This window comes from Leptodactylus fuscus, chromosome 3 (assembly GCF_031893055.1).
Source record: "Leptodactylus fuscus isolate aLepFus1 chromosome 3, aLepFus1.hap2, whole genome shotgun sequence".
Taxonomy (NCBI): domain Eukaryota; kingdom Metazoa; phylum Chordata; class Amphibia; order Anura; family Leptodactylidae; genus Leptodactylus; species Leptodactylus fuscus.
In genome coordinates this window covers 226,548,116-226,573,169 of record NC_134267.1, presented here as the reverse complement: position 1 = coordinate 226,573,169, position 25,054 = coordinate 226,548,116, and the positions used below count along the sequence as shown (strand labels likewise).

The window sequence follows — 25,054 nt, the reverse complement described above, 5'->3', positions numbered from 1 at the left end:
GTATATAAAGTGCATGTTACAATAATTACTCATGTACTACCAGAGTGACGTGAGGTTCACTCTAGCATTCGGGTCTCCGGTCTTCGGGTTTGCTTGGGGACCTAAAAAATGGAAACCCTATCTGCTTACAAAGCAATTAGCTGTGGATTCCATAACATAAAAAAGGGGCAGCTCATTTCCGCCAGGTTTCCGTCCGGTATTGGGGATGCAATCAGGGACATAGTAAAGAGACTTAGTATTCCTCCTGACCCAGGTAAAGTGAATGACATCTGAATATTGTATATCGTGACTGCAGATTTATAGTATTTTTAACCACAAAGGATGGCACAAATCATCTGGGGTTTCGGTGCATTTGTCATTCCAATGTCAGGTGTCATGTCCACCTCAGTGACCCCTGGGGGGGAGGAGAAGGTGAATTTCTGCAGAAGGGTTGTGAAAAAGATGAAAAGCTCCATTCTAGCAAGTGTCTCTCCGGCACAGGCTCTACGACCTAAAATGAAAAAAATGACAGATTTAGCATAGACAAAAAAATTGTACAAATGATGTGAAAACCTACAAACCATATTAGATGTGTGTACATATTACATATACATACAAGGGGTTGGCCAAATAAGAAAACAGTATTTACTAAAAGCCCCAAAACTCTTTGTTCAGTCCCAAACAGCCATCATATGTTTCCTCCATCACCCAGATGAAGACTCCTGGTTCCCCATCTTTGGGCTATACAAGCACAACAAGACATGGTTGCAATATCCATACTGTGAAAGGCCGCCATGTGATTCACCCATGTGCTCACTTTTCTAATGTTTCTAATTTTTTTAAGCAATCAGGCTCTCCATCTTTCAGACCGACCCCCCCCCCCATGTGGACCCAAACAATGAAGAGCCAAACGCTAGTGTGAACCTGGTGTAAGTAAAGACAAGTAGTCAATTGTTACAGTGCCAACAAACCATATGTAATATTAATGAGAGTTCTTTGATATACCTACCTGCAGAGAATGGCATGAAGGCTTCATTCTTTCTGAAATTTCCCTTGGAGTCAAGAAAATGATTTGGATAAAACTCTTCTGGTTTCTCAAACTGAGTCTTATCTCTCAATACCGAGGTCAATAATGGAACGATATAAGTTCCCTGGGTAAAACAATATAATTTATAAAATATACCATAGCCCTATCATACTACAAGTGACTACAACAGTGGTGTAACTAGGAATGGGATCCCAAGGCAAACATTTGACATGGGACCATCCCACAGTATAATAATCAGAGTCCCAGGGGAGGATATAAACATAAAAAACAATGTTACTTACCTCTCCTGGTTTCCAGTGCACTCCCCGCAGATCTTTTCAGTGTAGGACCAGGCATCATCTGACTTCGACCAGCATTTGGATGCATAATGACACCGGCCCACATGACGTTGTGAAGTCACCACCAAGACCAAAGCCTTCCGGAGCTCAGGAGAGGTAAGTAACAGTGTTTTTTTTTATGTTCCCTCACCTCTCCTGGCCCAACAATCATTTTACTCTGGGTCTGAAAAGGGTTGTAGGGATCATGAGCCCCTTGGCCTCACTTACCGATCTCTGATCCTGCTCATAGCTGCATCCGCAGAAAGGGAAGCGCCGGCAGCTGCAAGCAGAAGCAAGGATCAGTAAGTAAATAGGGCCTGTTACCTGCTGGAGTTCTTACAACAGATAACGGGCCCTATTAAAAAAAAAAAAAAAAACACATCAGGGGCCCAACATGTCTGAGGTCTTGTGGCAGCCGCTACTGCTTCTACCCCGGTGGTTACACCCCTGAACTACACGTGTTATTGAAATAACTTGTTTATTTTTAATTAACAAAGCAGAAGTTTTGTTAATTCCAGAGGCGGGAAGAGGGATGAAGAGGACACGAGAGACCGGCATATGCTGCAATGGAGCCCAATGAGACTGCTTGTTGTGTTCACACTATCAATACAATATCACAACATGCTAACAAAAACACCTTGAAATGCAGACACTTCCCAAGAAACCATGTCGTGCTTAGCAGAGTTACTTGTGATAGACATATCTGGTCCAGCCTGAAGGACACAACTGTACCTGCACATTTCATGTATGGTACTTACTTTTGGAAGAAAATATCCCTTAAGGGTCACATCTTTGGTTGTTTCATGGCCCAAATTAAGAGGCACAATGTCAGCGAATCTCTGGATTTCGTGTATTACTGCATTTGTAAAGGGCATTTGTCCTCGGTGGCTGTATAAGGGCTGTGCGGAGCCAATGACTGATAAAATCTCCTCCTGAACTTTTTCTAAGACAGACAAGACAAATTGAACAAAAATTAAGATGTTTCCAACGTGTTTCATGGTGTTTCTTGCAGAGACATTAGGCAGATCCAAGTCACCACTGTTAGGATTGTGCAGCAGGTGCGGCCTTGATATTAAATTTGCCAGCCTGTTCCACTGATTCTGTTCGGTCCAGCATCTATGGAGTTAATCCCTTTGCAGCCGATAGGCATGATCGGCATGCTGACTGACGCTGATGTCAGCCTATCGGCATCTGGCTTGCAGCACCTGGGCTGCTCATTGGTCCCGCCTTCATGCTATTTAAGGAGGCTAGTTTGGACGCTCGGCGCTCTAATATCATTTGCCAAATGTGTGTGGCCGCCCGCATGGGTTCCTGTGTAGTTCTCAATATCCACTTGCTGTGCGTCTGAACAAGACTTTAGTTGGCAGTAAGCTGCCTAGTTAGGCAGGTAGGCAGAAATTCCTTATTGGTTAAAATTGTGGGTTCCCTTTCCCTTAGTTATATTATGAATCTCCTACCTTAGGCAGTCTGCTACTTGTGGAACTACAGCTGTAGCTAGCTGTGGTGTGGTGCTGCCCAGTAAGCTTCTGGGAGCACATGGCCATTATTAGTGTGTCTAGTGGTGAAGTAACCATTAAGACTTTGTATTCATTTAGGCGGCTGCTAGTCCTGCAGAGGCAGCTTCTCTGAGAAGTATCAGAGATGCTCATTAGTTTTGGGTGTAGCCCGGCAGGGAGCTTAACTGCAGTTCAGAGCCCAGTGGGCTCCGTAGGATATTAGTTTATTTAGTTTTTTTAAAAATATATCCTGCTGACCGTAACAACGACCTTCATCAATCTTCATATCCCTTGAGCTTGAATAATAATAGTAGTTACAGATGTGCTCAAGGTTACCTTTAAGTTTGGATGAGAACTTCAAATTCTCATGAAACCAAACCAATACAAAATTGCCCCATGTAAGGAAAACCGCAAGGAACAACACAACCACTCGGTGGCTTTGACGGGCACACCTAGGATAGAGAACTGCAGAATCATGTTTTTTGAAAAGCTGGTCATCTAATGCCACACATCTTGGGATATGTTGAGCCAACATTAATGCGGCGGATGATGATTTGGATTCATGCCTAAGAAATCATCGGATCCACTAGAGATCAGAGATGGGTGAATCAGTTGGCAAGGAACTCCAAATTGTTAGATTTTTTTTTTTTTTTCAAAATCGAAATATTTGGGATTCGTCATGGATTAACTAAAATGGGCACCACAGGTAAATTATTATATTCTGGGCTCTCTTTAGACCCCAGAGTATAATAGACGGAGGCCCAGGGGAGGTGAAAAACATATAAAACCATTTATGCTCACCTTCCCTCACCTCTTTTGGGTCTCCTTGGGGCATCCAGCTCTCTGTCTCTGCTTACTTGTGATGTCATACAGCCGGGGTCACTGTTGGACCTCATTGGTGACATGGGCATAAACAGGGCTGTAGTCAATATGTTTTTCTCCTTAAATATAATATTATGTATTCCCTATGTGGTCGGCCTTGCTGCTGTTTATGTAAATGTTTAGCATGTTTAACCATCCTCCTACCTTATTCATCGACATATATTTTTTATGATTTGTGATTTTAAAAACCGGATTAAATTTTATTTGAGATACAAAGAGCCTAAGGACTACTATGGCACAGGGAAGCAAATGCTCTCATAGGGATACACAAGTATGGGTGCTGCTGGATTTGAGCTTGTAACTTCCAGAAGATAAGAAATGATAAACTACAAGATTGTTCTCACACTGCATTAGACACATACAGGAACACATGGTGAAGTGATCACGATTGAGCCGTAACAAGCTTATCTTTGCTCCATCTGTACCTTGGATTTTTGGATATTTTGCCATTAGAAGAAGTCCCCAGGACAGTGTAGAGGCTGTTGTCTCTATTCCCGCTGAGAACAGGTTTCTTACAACTCGCGTCAGATTTCCGTCGTGGAAATAAGACTGAGGGTCTCCCGCTTCCTGGAAAATAAATCAGTAGACTGCATGAGTAATCCTCACCGAAATCCACTCATGATATACTGTAACTTGAATTAAGGTCAGGGGCGTAACTACTGGGGTAGCAGCGGTAGCAGCTGCCACAGGGCCCCGGGACAATAGGGACCCAGCGACAGCGTTTTTTGTTTTTTTTCCTTAATAGGCCATTACCGGCTGGAGATACTCCAGCCACAAAACTACTTTAGGCTGGGGCACAAACTGTGGCGAATCCCATTCCCACATTGCAGAAAAACATGCACAGCGAAAATGCTGCGATTTCCAAAACCGTTGCATTTTAGGCTAAGGCTAAAGCAGCTTTATATTGCAGATTTTGCTGCATTTATTTCAGCTAAAGCCAGGAGTGAGTTGAGCAGAAGGTAGAAGTATAAGAGCTTCCTATATATTTACCATTCCTTTTCAAGCCACTCCTGACTTTGGCTCAAAAAAAAACACAACAAAATCTGTCACAAAAAAATGCAGTAACACTGAGCCTCAGCTTTAGGCTAAAGCCCCACGTTGCGGAAACGCAGTTTTTTTTTGTTGCAGATTTTGCTGCAGTTTTTTGAGCCAAAGCCAGGAGTGGATTGAATAGAAGGAAGAAGTATAAAAACTTGCTATATATTTCCCATTCCATTTGTGTATTTGTGTATTTCCCATTCCATTTATATTTCCCATTTCCATTTCTTGACTTTTGCTCAAAAAACCGCAACAAAATCTGCAACAAAAAAAGCTGCATTTCCGCAATGTGGAGCCTCAGCCTCAAAGTGTCACGGCTCCAGCGGACACTGGAATGGTGGGGATCAAGCAGGCGAGTCATGTTCAATTGTCTTCAACTCTTGAATTCCCCCTTTAAAGCCGTTGTACACCTTCTACCATATAAGAATCAGAGCACCCAAAAACTTACTGTACCTCTTTTTGTCTGATGAGGAAAGCATCAATGAAACTTCTTTGATCATTTTCATCCAATTTCTTCAGGTGTTCTGTGAATGTTTTTGTAATAAAGTCACAAAGTTCCTCAACATTTTCAACAATTGTCTTGTGACTACCGGGAAACATTCCAAGGAATGGGAACATGTTATAGAGCTGTAATTTAAGAAAAAAAAATCATAAAAATAAGACTCAATATATTTGGTCCCTTCCTACTAAGAAGACACTTGCTCTTGCTAAGAGATGACATAACAAGACATTGTTCCTTTTCGTAACATTTTTGAAAACAAAAATTATTTTTTTTTGCTAAATATTTGTCGACCTAAACCAGTTTCAAAGGGGGCTTTAGTAATCTCTGATAACCAGCGGATCACTGTGTTGACACCTTTTAAAAAATATATTGGATGTCTTTGGCAGGGATTTGGAGTTTTGTGTTATAAAAAAAAATTAGCTTTTACTGTTATAAAGCTCCAGATGAGTCTACCTTATCTTGAAAATGGCTAAAGGGGTTGTCCGGGACCTGAAGCTAATTGATACTGATGACCACAGGATAGGCCATCAGTAGAGATGAGCGAACGGCGTTCGATCAAATTGGTATTCAATCGAATATCAGGCTGCTCGAGGTATTCGATTCCAATCGAATACCACGCGACAAACACAGTAAAAATTTGTATCCCCTCCCACCTTCCCTGGCACTTTTTTTGCACCAATAACTGCGCAGGAGAGGTGGGACAGGAACTACGACAACGTAGGCATTGGAAAAAGCCATTGGCTGCCGAAATCAGGTGACCTCTGATTCATAAGAATAGTGTCGGCCATGTTCGTCTCATTTTAGTTTTGGAGAGATAGGGAGAGCTTGGTCTCAGGGCAATATACTGATTTTAGCATTGTCTAGGCAGGAAAAAGTTCTTATAAAACATCTCTTTTCAGAGCTACACAGCAGGAACACTGTACACATACAGTGAACCTGCCAATCATGTAGCAGAGTAGCAGCAGGGGACATGGGCAAGGACGTGGATGTGGATATGCAGCTGGGTATCCAGTCCACAGTCCAGGTACTGGAGAGGGGCTGCCAGAAGTGCCCCTCGTCAGTAGCAGAAGGGGGAGAGGACGTGGACGCAGATATCCAGCTGGGTATCCAGTCCAGGTACTGCAGAGGGACTGCCAGCAGTGCCCCTCATCAGTAGCAGAAGGGGGCAAGGACGTGGACACGCATATCAAGCTGGGTATCCAGTCCACAGTCCAGGTACTGGAGAGGGGCTGCCAGCACCCACTTTGGACTCATGTAGTGTAGCACAAGGGGGCAAGGACGTGGATGCGCATATCAAGCTGGGTATCCAGTCCACAGTCCAAGTACTGGAGAGGGGCTGCCAGCAGTGCCCCTTGTCAGTAGCAGAAGGGGGCGAGGAAGTGGAAGCGGATATCCAGCTGGGTATCCAGTCCATAATCCAGGTACTGGAGAGGGGCTGCCAGCACCCACTTCAGACTCATGCGGACTCCCCCAGATGGAATCCAAATGCAGATGTGAACAGGGCATTAAAACTGAAAAATCAGCCCTATCATCTCTAATCATCCTTATAATAAATAAGAATAAATATAAGAAAAATAACATTAATATCATTACCAAAACCATTGGAGTTCCCAAAAGTCTAACATTCTCATGTGCCAGGTGTAGCAGTCTCCTGAATTGAGGATCATCATAGTCCATACGAATCCTTAGTAAAATGGACACTATTATATTTGCCACAGCAGCTCGTAGGATCATAGAGTCGTCCAATGGCTTTCCTAAAGAGAGGGCAATGAAGTGACAGAAAATTACAAAAAAGTAAACTGTTGATGGATGAATCAGAGGGTTACACATATACATACAATGCCCAAAGTATAATAATTATTAGAACTATTATAATAGCACTTCTGATTGAAGAAGCAAATCTTCTGAGGTTTGCCCATCAAGAGTGTTTGCACACGCTCAGTACTATTGGAAGAAGAAATGACTCGTACAAGTGTCCAGATCCTTGTCTGTGGCTAGTAAAAGGTTTGGTATTTGGAAAGTGCGTATGTAGTGGACTATGGAATATGCAATGGCCTTTATCATTTTAATTTTTTTAAAAATATTTTTTATAATGCCATTGCAAAGAGTACAGAACAGGGCTGCCAAATCCACCGGAGATATCAGGCGGTCTAGTGGTATGAAGCTATAGTGCAAATCCAAAAGGTGATCAAAAAATTCAACAAAATGTAATTTTTAATTGTAATGCAGGTAAAATATCATAAAACAATCCATGATAAATCAAAAAAATGCCTCTGGCCGGAGGAAGGAGTTAGGGGGTAGAAAGTTTCCAGAATCAGATTATAATTAGAGATGAGCGAGTAGTGAAATATTTGGTATTCGTTTCGAGTAGCCCCTCAATATTCGACTATTCGACCGAATATCGAATCCCATTATAGTCTATGGGAAAAAAATGCTCGTTTCAGGGGAAACCACTATTCGACTCAGGAGAGTCACCAAGTCCACTATGACACCCCAGGAAATGATGCCAACACCTCTGGAATGCAACTGGGACAGCAGGGGAAGCATGTCTTGGGGCATCTGACATTCCCAAATTGCAGTATTATGCCACTATCACACCCTATCAACTAGACACTCCAAACTCAATAAAGAAAGTGGAAAAATTCTTGGAAACCTTCTTTAGTCCACAATAGTATGGACAGAAACAAAAATTTAAATAAATAGTATTGCCCATGACAACCACAGATGGCATAGGCAATGGGAAATCCAACAGACCCCACCCTTAACTGTCATTGTTTATGTGTCTGTGATGTGGTGAGACCTCCAAAAATTACTTTTCTGGCCCTTCACGTGAGCCCTTCCAAATTAGGTTAGAGGCCCTTAAGCTGAGCTACCAGCAGAGATTGAGGCCCTTGAGGTGACTTCAGCCTTTTACCAGCAGAGTTTTAGGCCCTTTAACTTAGTTCAGCCTTGCACCAGCAGAGTTTTTTGCCCTTTGGGTGAGTTGAGCCTTGCACCAGCAGTGTTAGCCCCTTTAAAATTGTTAGCCCCTAAAACGGTGGTTCCACAACCATCACTCTCATTGTGTTGGATTGATGCAGTGGATTGTACTTAGGACCCAGACATTGACCTTGATTTTGATTGTCAAATTGATAATATTTTGGCATCAAGTCCTGGGGTAACTTTTATTTAAAAGACTGCAAAGGTGGAGAATTGGCTGCAACCACTACTAGCGGTAATGGTCCTCTAATATGGGACTCTACATTACCTCTACAGGGTTCTGATCAGGTGTTAATAGTCCAAACAACATGCTCCAGTACTTTAGTTGTAGATCAGAAACCACTTTCCTTCCGACACCAGATTTAACTAAGGTTCATCATCCTGCTGAGATGGAGCCACTAAAGGAAAGCTTGCCTTCCAAGGCATGTCCTGGAGCTGCGACTGAGCCAAATCTAAACACAGAGTCCTTTGGAACTGAACAAAATTCAAAGTGTCAAAAGACTTTAGTGCAGTGGTTCTTAACCAGGGTTCGATCGAACTCTAGGCCATATGCACGGTTCATTTTGTGTACCAGTAAAAAAAACCCAACATATACCTATGTCTTGAATTTGGTAAAAAATCATATTTGATTTATCACTAAAGAAGGGTTCAGTGAATGTGCATATGAAACTGGTGGGTTTGGTACTTCAAACAAGGTTAAGAACCACTGCTTTAGAGACTGTTGAAAGTAATGGGATGCAGAATGAGGAGTTCATCACAAGGTTGACAGACCCAACTCCAAATGCTGCAGCACAAGCAACCAGCAGTCAGACTAAGATGGTCTCTTCTTCAGGTGGACACAAGATTCTTTGGAACCAGAACAGGAAAACCCAGTGACTGCCATTGCAGCAGTGCCTAGGCCATCTGTCAGAGCAGTTCATTCAGAGATTGAATTGGAGAAAATAAGGACATTTACTGTGATCGAGTCTTCATGCACATTAGTGGGCATGGACAATCTAACATAGAAGATCCTCATGCTGAGCTGGCCTCATTACTGAACACGATCAACCAGGATAATCAGGGTTGGAAACAGCCATCACATCTTACCCAAAGGAATCACCCTCGGTTTGGAAAGAAGCCAACAAAACATTGCACCTTTAATTGAGTTGAGTATTGCACCAGCGGAACGTTAGGCCCTTTGGGTGAGTTGAGCCTTTAACAGCTTAGTTTTTGGCCCTTTGGGTGAACTGAGCCTTGTAGCAGCAGAGTTTTAGTTTTGGCCCTTGGGGTGAATAAAGCCTTGCACTAGCAGTGTTTTATTTTTTGGCCTTTCGGGTGACTAGAGCCTTGCAGCAGCAATGTTTTACTTTTTGGCCCTTGGGGTGAGTAGAGCCTTTAACCAGCAGTGTTTTAGGCCCTTTGGGTGAATTGAGCCTTTAACCAGCTTTAGTTAAATTTAGCTTTACTTTTTGGCCCTAAAATATTAATTTTCAGGACCTTGGGGTGAGCCCTAAAACATTAATGTTTTTTTTTAACCATTTGTTGACGGTGAAGATGGTGGTGCAGGAGGAGGAGGAGGACGAGGAGGAGGAGGAGGAACGTTTGTGCTGGCACAGACACATGGAACCGTGTCTCGTCAGTACTGTGGATGGGACATACTGGTTGCGGGTCCACAATATCAACTATCCACCCTAGCATAGGTTCCTGGTGCTTGGGCCTCGTCAGCGGGGTACCCTGCACCCTGCTTGATGTTGTGGCACTGCTGGCTGCCCCTCTCCAGTAGATAATTGCAGTCGAGCTACTGTGGCCTGGATCCACAGCTGGATTTCCTTGTTCACGTCCTCGTCCCCTTGTGCTAATGACAAGGGGCACTGCTGGCAGCCCCTCTCCAGTACCTGGACTGTGGACTGGATCCCCAGCTGGAAGTCCACGTGCTTGCCCTCGTCCCTTGATGCTACCCTGACGCATCTTTGGCAGGTTCAGTGTATGTACACTGTTCCTGCAGTGTAGCTCTGAAAAGCTGTTGAATTTTTCCTGCCTAGCGGTGACTAAACTCTATCTCACCCTCAGTAAAATGTCTCTCTCCCTATCTCACCAAAACGCATCTGACACGAATATGGCTGACACTATTCTTATAAATTTGAGGTCAGCCAATGACTTTTTTTTTTCGATGCTTACGTTTTCCTGCTTCCTGTGCCACCTTCCCTGTACAGTTATTGGTGCAAAAAAAAGGGAAGGTGGGAGGGGGTAGGACTTTACTGCGTTTACCGCGTGGTATTCTATTGGAGTCGAATATGTCGAATACCCTAATATTCTATCGAATACCTACTCAATCGAACGGTATTCGCTCATCTCTAATTATAATATATAATAGATTAATTGCTAACTTTGATGGGATTGCTAATATGGTGCATGGTGTATGGTATGGTCTCTAAACATTGGGATATTCTTACCATGGACCCAGATACTGATCACTTAGAGATCGAATGTTAAAAGTCACTTTGTTCCACCACCCCTTGTTCCTATTGGATAGGACCTAAATATGGGGAGGTTACCGTTGTAGCTGTTGTGTTGCCTGTATATTCCTACATGCAGGTAAGAATTTTACTAGTCATGGTATTGGTCTCGTATTTAAAGTGAGGAAGTTCATCAATTGTCGATCTTGCTCTTTCAGCATCAAATACATAGAAAAAAACATCAGAGTTCAGACGAAAGGTGGGTAAACATTTTGGCGACATCCAACATCAAACGATACACCTATCTCTAGACATGTGCACAAAGAACATCATGGAGACCCTTCTTTTCTAAAATTTATGGGCGGGGGTGTGTGGCTAGCCGGCAAAGCGAGCGGTATCATCCAGCGGAGCTCCTCTCCTACGGCAACTAATCTACCTACTATCAGCTGCATCTGAAGCCCTACACTTGCTCAAGATACCCGAGGTCTTCCCCTGGGCCTCAGTTAGCTCACTGGGGTACTAATTTATGCTCCGCTGCAACATCTGAGCCCACATCCCAGACTCCTGAGGCCTACCTGACAGAGAGGGGCTTCCGCCATCTTAGGCCTCAGAACCTGCGACTTACCGTCCTCCAATACAGAGGTACCTCAGGACGTCTATGTTAGGACAGTGCGGCAACTGCAGCCAAGGGATCAGGTGTTGTAGTGCCCCACTGTCCCTTCCTCTTGCTGGTCCTATCCTAGGTAATACGTGGAAACTTGGAGACGATCCCTTCCTATATGTGAAACACAAAGTGCAGACAAGACAAAAAACAACAAAGGGAGGTCAGCTAGCCAGGGTTCGGTAACAGTTGAGCAATGCAGTGCCAAATCGAAGTCCAAAAGAATAGTCAATAGGAAAAGCCAAGGTCAGGATTAAGAATACAAGTAATAAAACAGCAAGAGAAAGCCAGCAAGCACGAGGCAATAACAGGCACCAGTGTGAATGTGAGCCAAGACTAAATAGGGGAGGATGAACCCGCCCTGGACCTGACAGGAAGGCAGGCTGTCAATCACAGGGCAAAACCAAATTTAACTACTTCATGGAGAGGCAGAAAAAGGCAGAAGACGGGTGTGGGACAAATTAAATTAAAGAACTAGAGCCGTGTTCACACAGTGCAACTAAAAACTCTAAGCAAGGAACTAAACTGCACACACCTCCTGCACCGCCGCATGCGAGCAGAGGGTGGCGCAGTGACCTGAACAGGCAGAGATGTTACACATATATCCATACATACACACATACAGTACATAAATACATCCATACATAAATACATACATACTTAAATACATACATGCATACATACAGTATATACATGACATACATACATACAGTACAGACTGAATTTGAATAAATATACTGTACCTTTGAAAGATGCAAAATAATTAGTCAAGTGTGAACATTCTTCAATAATCTTCTCCTCTATGATACTTTTTCCCATGCCAAAGTCCCGTAATGTGGATATTGCAAAACGTCTCATAATCTTCCAGTTTTCACCTTGTGAGAAAGTAACTCCTGAAACAATAAGACATATCAGTACTTCAGTATGATAGGTGGTGGATGGACACTCCTTACATTACTTTCTGCCATCCCCCCTTCCTTCCTCACTATGATCTAATGGGATCTGTAGTGATATCCACTGACTCCTGCTCCCCTAGTTCTAGGAGAAGACCCCTACTCCTGCATAAAGAATGAAGGGGACATGGCTCTAATACCTCTATATTGTAACGATGGGCAGTTTGTTATTAGAAGACACTTAGGCTAAAGCCCCACGTTGCAGAAACACAGCTTTTTTTGTTGCAGATTTTGTTGCGGTTGTTTGAGCCAAAGCAAGGATCGGATTGAGTATAAAGTAGAACTATAAGAGCTTCCTATATATTTCCCATTCCATCTGTAGCCATTCTTGGCTTTGGCTCAAAAAAACGCAACAAAATCTGCAACAGAGAAAACTGCGTTTCCGCAACAAGGGGCCTCAGCCTTATATGAGATTACGGCGTTCTGTATTCCCAACTATTTTTAATTTTTATTTTTTACACTCTACCTTCCAAAAGCCATCATTATTTTTTTTATTATTACTTTCCCTTTCACAGAGCTATATGAGGGTTTATTTTTTGTGGGACAAGTAGTACTCCATAATGGCATAAGGAGGACAGAAGAACAGCAGCGACAAACGCATCTAGACTCCAAACATCTCTTTATTCACCGATGCAAAAAGTGACCAGGCATAGCTGGGACAAACACCGAGCATGTACTCCATAATGGTACCATGTAATATTATGTACAATGTAATGGAAAGTTGAACATAAAACTGGGATGGAATTAGAAAAATACATTCGCATCATTTTTTTTTATAATCCATCACTCCAGTTAAAGGTTGTTTCCTTCAATATGGTCCCATCTGTCACAGTTCGCCATTGATCTTGCTCCAGGAGATGGATATTCAGAAGAACATGACAACGCCCAGTACCAGCATTGTCATTGTGTCTCCACTGTGTAAAAATCCATTCTCAGCCAAATATACACGTGTCTAGGTCAGTTTGACAAAAATAGCCAACGGGTGAACAGTCAACTACTGTCTGAGTTGTATAGCCACCTTCCGCCCAAGTAGCTTCCTCGATTGCCAATTTTAGAGTTAAGATATGATAGCAGATGCTTAAACCATGTTGTGAGCAACGGTGAAAGCCAATGTATAGACTCAAAGGTTAAGAACCACCAGTTTTGACTCATTTTAATAGAAGAATAAGTGGTAGTCAAAACGTAAAGAGGTTGTGCCAATTTAGGCAACATGGATGCTTTTTTCTTCATAGAAAGTGACCTCACATCCATTGTTCACAAGGCAATCCTACATCTCTGTAGACTAACTTTAGTATAATGGGGAACTTGAGGGTTACATGTCATATAATGCCCAACTAGTCCAGTTGGTTTCAAGTTTATTAGGGTAAATATGAGCTGATCTGTAGGGACTGAGAGGACTATGTTCCTGTAGGCCGTAATGACCGTCCTTGTGATACGGAGTCCCTGTTCTGTCCCTGACTGCCCTGGAAAGGACAATTTAATGTTCTAATAACTTTCTGTGTGACCCTAGGCAAGGATATGATTGGTATAAAAAAGCTATCCTCAGCTCTTAGTGGATCCCTCTGCTATAAGGTCCCTGCTTTAATCCTAGCTGCACTAAGAAGTACAGCTCAATGATCTGATGGAACCTTACCCTGTCAGAGGTATAGGTCTAAGTCCCTGTGTCGTCTCTAGATGCCATGAACAAGACTTCCGTAAGGTCACTAGGTGACCCTATCTGGGGAAATGTAAGGTAGTAATGTCATCCTGAAAAAGACAACTTGTCCAGGGGAGTTCCCTTATGTGTCCCTGGCTGTCCTATAAAGGGCATCCTGATAGTCAGTAGAGGTCATACCAATCCCTATCCAGATGCATTTGGCCCTAAACAGATTCATCAGGGGATATGGGTAGAGATTGCCCAATATGTAGCCTGGCAGCAATGACCAAAGGCCAACTTTTGACTCCTCTTACTTGGATCAGATTGTGTTGCCTTATGTGTGTTTTGTGCTTTCCAACAAATGTACCAAAAAGACTCACCCATTCCCTTGTCCATACTAGTGAATATTTTCAGCAATCCCCTTTCTCCAAACACTTCTGCATTAGTGACTAGAGCTTCTTTCACAGTCTCATATCCGGCTAAGACCACCATTGTTTTCATACCCATCTGGACACGAAACACCGGACCATACTTCTTTGAAAACTTAAATACAATAATAAAACAATCATAAAGACTGTATCCTAGTATATCTGCTCCATACCATACATCAATCTCTAGTCTGTGTTTTACTTAGATGTTCCAGTAGAGTAAGACATCTACTGTAGAATTGGGGTCTTTTAGCACTGGGTTTCGGCTTGAATAATGGAGATTGAATTTTCTCTGTCTTTCAAGGAGTCTCCTTGATATGTTTGGGTTTACACCAATATGTCTTCTCTTTTGGGGAAAGGAGGATTTGGACCTTGGGATATAGAGAGTTATTGCGTGTGACTTTTGGAGAAGAAACAAGTGCTGATGCTGAGAGTAGGTCCTGGTTTCTTGGAGAAAGGAACCCAGAGACAAAAAATAGTGTGTTGGCCCAATAAGGACTTCAGATTATAACTTTGCCTGGTACTGGAATACCAGGTGGTGTCCCCAGAGTATGTAGTGTTGTGTTTTTATGGTGGACCCATCCCATGTCTTCTCTGCCATCTACTATATCATAGTGACATTTTTATTCCCCCCCCCCCCTTGTAATTATATCAGTCAATAGAATTGAAATATTAGGATTTTGATAAGTTTTTCTGCTTCATGGTCTTGGATGGAGTAAATATGACTCCATAGAACAGTATATACCTGCTGACCTAAAAGAGACAGTGCAAGTATACATTTCCACTAATCACACATTGAAAACTCTTGGACCAGAGGGTTGGATAGAAGTGTCCTTACCTGTAGATAAGTGAGGTGAGGTCTCTGTAAATCTACAAGGTGCAAATTCCCGATCAGCGGAAAACATCTGGGACCGGGAGGGAAATTCTCAGCATGACTTTTTTTCCAACTTTTTAGGAAATGCAGGATATATAGAAGAGCCAAAACCAGCACAAAAGAAGCTGAAGAGAACCCCAAATCCATAATGATGCGTAGGGCTGAAGTGTGGCAGCTGAAGAGGACGAGTGCTGGTTGTTGCTGGTTGTTGGTGGCTTTTGTAATGCTTCAGCTCCACCTTTACCTTATGTACGTCATGAGTACGGAGTGTTCACAACCATTTGGAATATATATGGTATAAACTGAGGAACAATCAGAGAGATGGCGCCATGTGAGCATTTAATGTGAGTTACTGATGCTGTCACTCTGTAGTATTGAAAGTGATTCAGGAAGAGTTTCCTTTGCCTTCAGCCATACAGATACAATAAATCTGTCTTACACAAGTTTCTGCAAGTCCCTTACATTATCTTGATCAATACACTATGACACTATGTTGTATACATTGATATACGCAATGGGACAGATTTATTAAAACTGGCGTAACATATGTATAAATGGACAAACAGACGGAGATCCAGCAGGCTTAATAAAATCTTTTCTTCTTTATTCTGGACAAAATTTTAAAAATTGCAACCTGAAAGTGGACATAGAGTAATAGATGGTGATAGATGGTATAACGCCAATAAAGTTCAGGCAGTAGTCTGACCACTGAAAATAATCATATTTAAATACCATCAGAAACCCAGCCATTATGTCCTTATTGTGTCCAGGTTATCTTCTCATACAAGTAGTCTCCTCCTGATAACCAGCCATGATGTCCTTATTGTGGTCAGGTTATCTTCTCATACATGTAGTGTCCTCCTGATAACCAGCCATGATGTCCTTATTGTGGTCAGGTTATCTTCTCATACATGTAGTGTCCTCCTGATAACCAACCATGATGTCCTTATTGTGGTCGGGTTATCTTCTCATACATGTAGTGTCCTCCTGATAACTAGCCATGATGTCCTTATTGTGGTCGGGTTATCTTCTCATACAAGTAGTGTCCTCCTAATAACCAGCCATAATATCCTTATTGTGGCCAGGTTATTACCTCATACATGTAGTGTCCCTGCATGTTAAATTGGCAACAATGCAGAAATCATGGCTGGGGCTCATAAAAGTCCCAGAACATACAAAGTTCCTTCATTCATGGGCAAATCCACTGGCAATCAAGAACCTCTAAACACTAAGAGGGTTAGAGAAAATCTTAAAAATTATACAAAATGGCCACCACAGGGCCACCTCAGTCCCTAGCTTCCAAAGAGGTTACCAAAGGAGAGTGACAGGGATTTCATTTTGACAACAGAGGAAGCGAGACCCTCAGCGTTGTATGACATCCTGTGACATCAGAAACCAGATCATGTGATGAGACTGGAGACACAGAGTTGTCTCCTCCCTCATCACTATCTACCACCCTAACCGTCCTCTTCGTTCTGGCAGTGACCTTTGACTTGTACCCTCCTTTGTCCATACAACTTCCATCTCCAAGAATTTTGTCGAGCTGCATCAGTGCCCTGGAATTCTCTACCCTAGACATTCAGATTAATATTCAAATATGACAGATGTTATAGTTGAATATGTCAAAAACAGAGGAGACATGAGTGTATATGTGTGTACAACTCAGACACTGTGACATGGTAGCACCACCTGACTGTCTCTCAGGCAGTAGACAGTGCTAGATGGACACCTTACAGTGTTGATTCCATTTGCACTATATACAGTTGTACACTCATAATGAGACTTTAGTTACTGTAATGGTGGACATATGAATCCATCAATGAACCATCTCACTGCATCGCATGGAGTGCAGTATAAATATAGAATTACACAGACAGGATCCTTTCATTGTCAATAATCTAATTTTGAGTTACAATTGTGCAATAGAGCAGTTTCATCCATATACATGGTCTTTAAACATACTTCTTATCGGTTAGTGAAAAATGTTTTGTTACAGACTTTTTTGTTGGACACGGAATCTCCTGGCATAGGCATTTACACTTACTGTATAGGTATTCTTATCTGTTTATTACTATGTTTATGCGCCCTCTCATCTTATTCTGATGTTAGCAGTGGTATTCTACATGCTATTACTTAATTGAGGCTTACATACAATTGACTAAAGAAAATTTGCTGACGTGTTTCTGCTCGATTGCTCCAACTCATCAGAGGCAAAGAACATATGCCGGGTAAAGCAGGATGCAGAAAAATCGATGCAACGCTGCCAATAGAAATATAGCAACGAGTGCCTGGTTTAGCATGCCCAGCCGGCCATGATGTCTAGCCACAAGTGCCGGCAAGCGCAGCCCCACCGAATATGGGCCACACCCCCTTAATATCCCGGGCCCTGTGGCAGCCACTACCACTGCTACCCCGGTAGGTACGCCACTGCTTCTGGGGTAGTAGTTCCCTGAGTGCCTAGTCACAGGCTATTTTTATCTGTAGCGGTGTATCTTTATCTGCAGTTATGTATTGATCTTTGTGACTTTAGCTGCAGACTCCTGGGGCTGTTTTCTTTATCGGCACATACAGTACGTATTGGTCTGTGTATTTTTGGCTTCAGACTCCTAGGGCTATGTATCTTTGTCAGCACATACGTATTGGTCTGTGTATCTTTGGCTTCAGGCTCCTTGGGCTGTGTATCTGTCGGCACATATGTATTGGTCTGTGAATCTTCAGCTAACCATTGCTGCTCTTTAGTTACATCACTTCCTAGGTCTTATCTCATTCCACAACTTAGTTCATAAGTGTCCTAAAGAGTTAGATTGCACAGTTCTTGGGTCTTTCAACTGAGAAGCAATGGGGATTCAGGGGCCATAGTGGCGTGTCAATTGCAGTGGTCTGGAGTCTGGACAGTGTGATGTGCGGCCTATACTGTCCTCATACACATGACTGAGGTGTGTAATAGACATGTAGCTAACCCCCTGTCTTCTTAAGAAAAAGGCTTGTGACGTGGTAAACCTCTTTATTAGAAGTTGACAGGAAAGGTGAAACTATAGGAAGAAATAATGGCACTTAGAATACAATCTGTACAGTGCATATATAGAGATGCTCTTGAGTATGGTATAAAATGAGGTAGTAATACAGGCTATGAACAGAACTATGTAATGCATCAACACACCGTAAAACAAGGCATAGTGACATAAATAGAACACTCTTACCGACTATGCTTGAAACAGGCTTGAGATAGCAAACACATGGCACAGGTGGAATGGAGTGACCTCCTCACTCTGAGAGATGATGTAAAACGGTGGCTGAACAGGAAGGAAGTAGAAAAAACCCAGGCACTATCCATAATGCATAGGGCTAGAGAAGAAAGGAGGTTACAGTGAATGACCAGTAAATGGTGTTGTTACAATACAATATAAATTTGCCTATGAGGGCAGAACACTCCCCACTTGATGTCAGTGGAAGTCACTACTAGGTTCGTTAGATGAAAACAAAAGAACAAGTTCTCCCACTGGTCTCAAGAACAATTTGGTCACTCCTTGTTTCTGAATTTTAACCTCTACCTTAAGTATAACTCCATCTTTACTCTTGAATGTCTTGGTGATAAGATCAAGGGGCCACTCATTTCGGTGTGTCTGACAATCTTTCATTAACACCACATCACCAGGCTGGAGGTTAGACTCGCCAGTTTGCCACTTTCTCCTAGGTTGTAGGGTAGGAATGTATTGCTTTTTCCACTTGTCCCAGAAGGCTTTGGAAAGACTTTGTACTACTTGGACAATTACATTCTTAGGCTGCTCCAGATCAAGAGCTGTGTAGACACGTTTACAGTGGTGCCAGCCTGTGTAGACTTTCTCTTTAGCCAATGAGGTAGTCTTGTATGACCAAGCTAAGTGAGTCAGGTAGGTGATGGCAAGGATAAGGAATCTCCGAGTAGAGAACTTACTGAAGCGATGGGATCCTAGCTGGCAGTCTACAGTCTCTGTGTTCAGTACAGATACCTGAGGGCATAACTCAACATCAGCATGTGGGTCTACGAGCGCAAACATGGTGGCTCTTGTCGTGCTGAGTTTTGGTCTATACAAGAACGTAGGTCCAGTAAACCACATTGTGTCTTTGAGGTGATTGGCAGCAACAGATCTGATTGCTAGGTCTGCTGGGTTGAAATGTGTAGGCGCATACTGCCATTGTTCAGGAGAGGTAGACCTTCTGATACTTAGCACTGTGTTGTTGATGTACACATAGAAGCATCTAGCTTCATTATAGATGTATCCTAGAACTATTTTGCTGTCTGTACAGAACTCGGCTTCTTTAATCTCCAGATTCATCTCTGCTGTGATCAATTCAGCCAACTCTACTGCTAACACAGCGGCACAAAGTTCCAGGCGTGGTATGGTCTGTTCATGGAGAAGCGTCAGCTTTGCTCTGCTCATGACAAACCCTACATGGCATTGTCCACTAGTTCAAATAGGCTACAGCAGCAATCGCCTTGACTGATGCATCAGAGAAAACACACAGGGTTTGTGACGCAACCTTGACAGTTGATACTGAAATATAGAAGCGTCCAATGTGAAGATTTGATAAGGCTGACAAGGAATTTCTCCAGGCCAACCAGTTGGCTTTTTCCTGTATGGGGAGAGGAGTGTCCCAGTCCGACACCTCTTTGGTGAAGTTTCTTAACATAGCTTTGCCTTCGATGATTACTGGAGCTGCAAAACCCAGTGGGTCGTATAGACTGCTAATAGTCGATAGTACTCCTCTGCGTGTGAAGGGTTTTTTGTTTTCGCCAACCTGGAAGGTAAAGGTGTCAGCTTTAATGTCCCAGAGTAGGCCAAGGCTTCATTGCATAGAAAGGGATTCGACACCTAGGTCCAAATCCTTTAAATCATTTGAACGGTCAAGTTAAATAGAGCAAGTGTTTCCTTTGCTCTCTTTAGAAGACTAATCACAGACTCAATTGGGGGCATGGATTTCAAACAGTCATCCACATAGAAATCCTTTTCTACGAAGAGTCTGACATCTGTTCCGTACTCTGCTTCAACTTCTTGAGCTGCACGTCTCAGCTTGTAGATGGCGACTGCAGGAGAAGGGCTATTACCGAAGATGTGTACCGGGTAGACAGGTTAGACAGATCGTTATCCTTGAACCACAAGAATCTCAGAAAATTCCTATGTTCTTTCTTAACAAGAAAACAATGGAATATCTGTTGGATGTCGGCTGTAAATGCAATGGAATCTTGGCAAAAGCGTAAGAGTACTCCTATGAGCTTGTTGTTCAGATCTGGGCCTGACAGCAGGACGTCGTTCAATGAGACACCTTCATATTTGGCGCTTGAATCAAACACCACTCTGATCTGACCAGGCTTCTTTGGGTGATAGACCCCGAACATGGGCAGATACCAGCGTTCCTCAGAGTCTGGAAGAGTAGGTGCTAACTCTGCATGACCATTCTGAAATAGCTTTTCCATGAAGGTAAAGAAATGATCTCTCATCTCTGGCTTGCTTTGTAGTCTGTGCCTGAGGGAGACGAATCGTTTGTAAGCTTGTCCTCTATTGTCCGGTAAGCGTTGTCTTTGAGGCTTGAACCGCAGGGGCGCAACAAAACTCTTTGTTTCATCTTGCACCATTCCATTATCCATTATATCAAGGAACAGTTTATCTTCAAATGACATTGCTATATGATTGTCTTTTCTTGTCTTGCGAAAAGCTGTGCACCCTAAGTGATCTTGATTGCTGTCCCATATACAGTCATCACAGGCAGGACTACACATGATATTTGGTGGTGAAGTGCTATGTAGCAGTTCCTTCATGAAGAAGTGATTTACTCATGGTTGGAGGTGAGATGGACGTCCACACTCGAGTGTATTGGTAAGCATGCTGTTGACCGTTGTGGGTTTGTGAACAACTCCCAAACAGACCTCCCCTACGACAACCCATCCTAGGTCCAGTCTCTGGGCATAAGGAGTGTTGTGGGGACCGTTGATCTGTTGTCTAAGCTTGTGGACTTGCAGAATATTTCTACCAAGGAGCAAGACTATCTGAGCCTCTGGATCAAGGTTTGGCATCAGATGTGCAATATGCTTCAGATGAGGTTGATGCGCCGCTGCTTCAGAGGGGGGTATCTCAGGTCTATTATCGGGAATTTGGTTGCATTATAGTATAGTTAGCAGGGGCAGACACACTTTGCCATCTATGGACTCTACTATGTAGTCTCTTGCTCTCCTTCCAGCCGTCTCTACCATACCAGCACAAGTTTTTAGAGAGTAGAGTGCACTGGGTCCTTCAATATTAAAGCTATCAAAGAAGGCAGACTTGGCTAACAAGCTATTACTTTGATCGTCCAGAATTGTGTACACTTTGATGGCTTTGTTCCGGTCACTTCCTGGGTAGACTCTCACTAGAGAGATTTTAGAGCAGAACCTGCCTCCTCTGAGGCCTCCACATACCTCTGTGCATTTAGAAGTGACTGCTGGAGTGTCAGTATTAACGTCTTTCGACTCCCCGCTATGCTCTTGGGTTTGGAGAACAGTCCGCTGTGGTGGTCCAGGGTGTAGAGCTGAGTTATGTTCTGAGCTGTCACATTCGGAACACTTTAGATTGACCTCACAGTCTCTAGTGAAATGTGAAGTTGAAGAGCAGCATTTGAAGCAGATGTTGTTCTCCTTAAGGAAGGCTTTCCGATCCTCCAGTGACTTTTCCCTGAAGGTTCCACACTTAAGTAGGGAATGTGGCTTCTTGTGTAAGGAACACTGTCTGCTTGGGTCCTTGTCTAGACGTGGGCTAGACTTGGCGGACTGAACCTGTGGAGGAAACGTTAGTTTTGTGCTCTTCAACCAATGCTCTACGAGGTTTACTAACATGAGTGGTACCACATGACAACATGAAATCAAAGCTTGGATCATTTCTGATTTCTGCTTGTTCAGAGACAAAATCTACAAATACATTAAATGGGGGAAATTGCACTTTGTGAACCTGTTTATAGTGAGAACCATGTATAAGCCACGTCTCTTGTAATTTATACGGGAGCTTCTGAACTATAGGGTTAACGCCTCTGGCAGTTTCAAGAAATGTCAATCCTACCAAATCTCCTTCTTCCTTTGCTACACGCAACTCCGATCACAAGTCACTTAGCCCTCTAAGCTTTAGATAGTCTCTGTTAGCTATTTTAGGAAAGTCCTCGATTCTTTTGAATAAGGCACTTTCTATGACCTCAGGTGAGCCATAGCACTCGTTGAGTCTATCCCAGACCATTTTGAGACCAACATCTGGGTGATTTATATTGATGTCTCTGATTCTCTTTGCATATTCTGCAGATTCGTTTCCCAACCACTTTACCAGGAGATCCAGTTTCTCACTACATGATAGATCTATGTCTCTGGTGGCGTTTTGGAAAGAGGCTCGCCAGGCTCTGTAGTTTTCAGCACGATCAGTGAACTTTACAAGTCCCTAGGTGACCAACTCACATTGAGCAAGGAACCTGGCAAAGTCCATGGTGGCTGGAACAGCATTAGACCCAGCTGCTGGTGTGTTGTCAAAGTACCTGCGTGGTGTGTAATCATACCTGGTGAATGTCTCTGGTTTAGTCCAATCTGTGTAGTACCTTTCAAAAGCAAAGGGTGTCTCTCTAAGTTGTGAAGTATTTTGGATCTTCTGTTCTGGGGGGGGGGAGTTAATGTAGCCAGTCTTGCATTGATGTGCATTCTCTGGTTTGTAGAAAGCAGAGTGGTAGTAGTCTTCCTGGTGATCTTCATAATCAGGTTCACTTGGTCTATTAATGAAGGGCTTTGTATGACGCTCTGCATCTAAGTCGTCACCTGACTTGGAATATTGATAGACGTATTGTGAAGTATGTTGTTCTGGATCTTGGAGTTCGAGATCTGGCTGGAGAAAGTTGCGACGAATCTCAGATTCTGAAAGTTCTGCAGCTTCTAAGAATTCTGCCTTTGCTAAGGTGGCTGCCGTCTCTTTCTCAGCATCAAGGCGTGCTTTCTCCATCTTATATCTTAGCCTTAACTGTATCTCTTGTTCAGTGAAGCTGGCTTTCGCTATTGCTGCTTCCGCTTCTGCATGGGCAATGGTGGCAGCTTCTCTGATAGATGTCTTGTTAGAGCCATTTGTCGGAGAACTTGTCTTAACTGAAGTTGCTCGGCTTTGAGACATGTTGAGACTGTTAGGAGGTAGCTGTGCTATCCGTATGCTGACTCTGCGTGGATAATGGCGGGCTCCGTCTGGTCTGATCTCCTCAGCTTGTAATCAGCAGTTGTTTCACTGATCCCGTGAGCTTGTCATTAGCAGTCGTTTCACTGATCCTGTGAACTTGTAATCAGCAGTCGTTTCACTATACTGTCCTCATATACGTGACTGAGGTGTGTAATAGACATGTAGCTAAACCCCCGTCTTCTTAAGAAAAAGGCTTGTGACGTGGTAAACCTCTTTATTGTAAGTTGACAGGAAAGACAGGAAAGGTGAAACTATAGGAAGAAATAATGGCACTTAGAATACAGTCTGTACAGTGCATATATATATATATATATATATATACAGATAATCTCAAGTATGGTATACAATGCGGTAGTAATACAGGCTATGAACAGAACTATGTAATGCATCAACACACAGTATAACAAGGCATAGTGACATACACTCGCCGGCCACTTTATTAGGTACACCTGTCCAACTGCTCGTTAACACTTAATTTCTAATCAGCCAATCACATGGCGGCAACTCAGTGCATTTAGGCATGTAGACATGGTCAAGACAATCTCCTGCAGTTCAAACCGAGCATCAGTATGGGGAAGAAAGGTGATTTGAGTGCCTTTGAACGTGGCATGGTTGTTGGTGCCAGAAGGGCTGGTCTGAGTATTTCAGAAACTGCTGATCTACTGGGATTTTCACGCACAACCATCTCTAGGGTTTACAGAGAATGGTCCGAAAAAGAAAAAACATCCAGTGAGCGGCAGTTCTGTGGGCGGAAATGCGTTGTTGATGCCAGAGGTCAGAGGAGAATGGCCAGACTGGTTCGAGCTGATAGAAAGGCAACAGTGACTCAAATAGCCACCCGTTACAACCAAGGTAGCCAGAAGAGCATCTCTGAACGCACAGTACGTCGAACTTTGAGGCAGATGGGCTACAGCAGCAGAAGACCACACCGGGTGCCACTCCTTTCAGCTAAGAACAGGAAACTGAGGCTACAATTTGCACAAGCTCATCGAAATTGGACAATTGAAGATTGGAAAAACGTTGCCTGGTCTGATGAGTCTCGATTTCTGCTGCGACATTCGGATGGTAGGGTCAGAATTTGGCGTCAACAACATGAAAGCATGGATCCATCCTGCCTAGTATCAACGGTTCAGGCTGGTGGTGGTGGTGTCATGGTGTGGGGAATATTTTCTTGGCACTCTTTGGGCCCCTTGGTACCAATTGAGCATCGTTGCAACGCCAAAGCCTACCTGAGTATTGTTGCTGACCATGTCCATCCCTTTATGACCACAATGTACCCAACATCTGATGGCTACTTTCAGCAGGATAATGCAATGCCATGTCATAAAGCTGGAATCATCTCAGACTGGTGTAACCCCCTCACAGGAGTTACTAATGGTTATTTGGCCATAGAAGTGCCTTACATGTTATGATAGTTTGTATATGTTGCCATGTTTATTCTGTATTCATTTGTGTAATGTTGTTAAGCTATTGTTCTCTGGTTTCACTTGTCCTAGTGAGCTGTGGTCTCCATAGCAACACACACTATGGTGGATGGATCTGTAGCTGGAACAGGAAATAGTCATAGCAGGGAGAGGAAGTAGTATTCTGTAAGAGCCAGGGAAGGAGAAGGGTGGCAG

At 43.1% G+C, this 25,054-nt stretch overlaps 1 protein-coding gene across 1 annotated transcript; it reads right to left on the bottom strand.

Moving 5' to 3' along the window:
• Positions 1–308: 308 nt before the first annotated feature.
• On the bottom strand, positions 309–15,375 carry LOC142198583 (cytochrome P450 2K6-like). The gene is made up of 9 exons (XM_075269612.1): positions 15,193–15,375; positions 14,307–14,469; positions 12,081–12,230; positions 6,856–7,016; positions 5,214–5,387; positions 4,148–4,289; positions 2,103–2,287; positions 989–1,130; positions 309–490 (listed from the first exon to the last, which is right to left on the bottom strand). Exons 1-9 carry the CDS (start codon positions 15,373–15,375, stop codon positions 309–311), a joined length of 1,482 nt encoding a protein of 493 aa, XP_075125713.1.
• Between the last annotated feature and the right edge of the window lie 9,679 nt (positions 15,376–25,054).